Below are 1,655 nucleotides of genomic sequence, written 5' to 3' on the forward strand. Positions count from 1 at the left end.
GTCCCAGGTTGCCCTGGCAGCCGCCCGGGGCTGAGTCTGCGCGCCGCCTCCCGCCGCCGCTGTTGCGCGGGGACGCCCCCTTCAGCGCCCGCCTGGTCCGCCAGGCCCGCCCCCGTTACTCGGGGCAGCGTCCGCCCCGGCTCCAGGTATGGGCGACCCTCACTGGGCGCGGGGCTTAGCCCCTGTTGCGACGGCTAGGGACCCCACTCCGGGGCCCCCAGAACTTGGATGTCTGGCTCCTCTCCATCCTCTCTCCTTGGGTAGCACTTAGGTCCACCTCCTTCTGGGAAGAGGGGTGGGAGAAGCGACTCCATAGCGACCCAAGCCTCGGGGTGTCGGGCGCTTCTTGCTAGATTTTGCCCCTCTGCCTGGCGCGGGGAGGGAGATGCATCCATCAAGACCTGTCCTCTGGAGTTTGCACAGATAAATGGGAGGTGCCACAGGGTGGGCTTGGGGGGAACCCTGGCCAGGTTTTGCATTGCCGGAGGCCAAGCCCAGATTTGGATTGTCCAGAACCCCTAGCTCTGGGAACACCATATCCCCGGGGACCCAGGTAGCCGCCTAGTTCTCTGCCAGTCATGGAAGGACACCAGGCAGTTATTGAGTGCAGAGCGGGGCTGCTGCTGGAAGGAGCTAAAAAGGGAAAGCTTTGGCCTGGATAAGGGACCCATCTCCCAGGGCACACATGGGCCTCAGGATCTCAAAGCACAATGTCTGGAAAACTCAGAGGTGCAGCCTCTGCAGTTCCACATCAGGTGGAGATGATGGGATGGGTGGGGAGAGAGCACCCCCTCCCCCCACTTCCTGCTCAGGGATCTCTTGGCTGACTGTGAGATGAGGTGGGAACCTCCCACAGACAGGCTGGGCTGGGAGCAGGCTGCCTTGGGGCCCTGTTCTCAGGTGCCAGTCCCCTGCCCCTGGGCATTTCCAGGCTACTCCCCAGGAGGATGTGGAAACCCCACCCGTGGTCCTAGGGGAGCCAGAGAAACAGCAGAGGGTGCAGCAGCTGGTAAGTCCCAGGGCAAGGGCTGGAGGAGGCCTGTTGTGGGCAGCTCTGCCTTCCCACATGAGGAGCCCTCGGTTCTGACCCCTCAGGAGTCAGAGCTTAGCAAGAAGCGGAAGAAATGCCAGAGCCTGGAGCTGGAAGCCCGAAAAAAGCAGAGGCGATGTGAGGAGCTGGTGAGCTCCGAGGGCCTCCCAGAGGCCAGCTCCCCCGTCCCCCAGGCCAGCCAGGTGGCGGCTCCCTCTCCGCTCAGCTTTTATCCTTCTTGCCCCGAGGAGCACACTTTCCCTGCTGGGCAGGGCTCCTTCCCTGGCTGACGCAGGCTCCAGATTGGGGAGGAAGGCCTGGACTGGGAGGGCATGGTCCTCTGTGTGGAGAGGGGAGGGATGTGGGTGCCAGGCTCCCTCCCCAGAGCTCCTCTGGTCTCTCAGGAATTGCAGCTGAGAGAAGCCCAGAATGAGAATGCCCGCCTCGTGGATGAGAACTCCCGGCTCAGTGGGAGAGCCACGGAGAAGGACCAGGTAGCCACTCCACGCAGGTGTTGTGTGGCTTGGGATCCTGCGAGGGCCCTGGCCCCTGGCAAGGGGCTGTCTCCTCCACACCTGGAACGGGACTGGAGTAGGAAGGGTACTGTTCTCCCCGGTGAAGGAGC

At 63.5% G+C, this 1,655-nt stretch overlaps 1 protein-coding gene across 1 annotated transcript in view; it reads left to right on the plus strand.

Annotated features, from left to right (window-relative positions):
- Window positions 1–1,655, plus strand: part of BZRAP1 (benzodiazepine receptor (peripheral) associated protein 1) — a 25,595-nt gene that overhangs the window by 4,035 nt on the left and 19,905 nt on the right. The window contains 5 exon segments of the mRNA XM_006756226.2: window positions 8–146; window positions 523–553; window positions 840–1,009; window positions 1,096–1,179; window positions 1,435–1,524. Coding sequence (XP_006756289.1) covers window positions 8–146; window positions 523–553; window positions 840–1,009; window positions 1,096–1,179; window positions 1,435–1,524 — 514 coding nt within the window.

This window comes from Myotis davidii, unplaced genomic scaffold, assembly GCF_000327345.1.
Source record: "Myotis davidii unplaced genomic scaffold, ASM32734v1 scaffold993, whole genome shotgun sequence".
Classification (NCBI taxonomy): Eukaryota; Metazoa; Chordata; class Mammalia; order Chiroptera; family Vespertilionidae; genus Myotis; species Myotis davidii.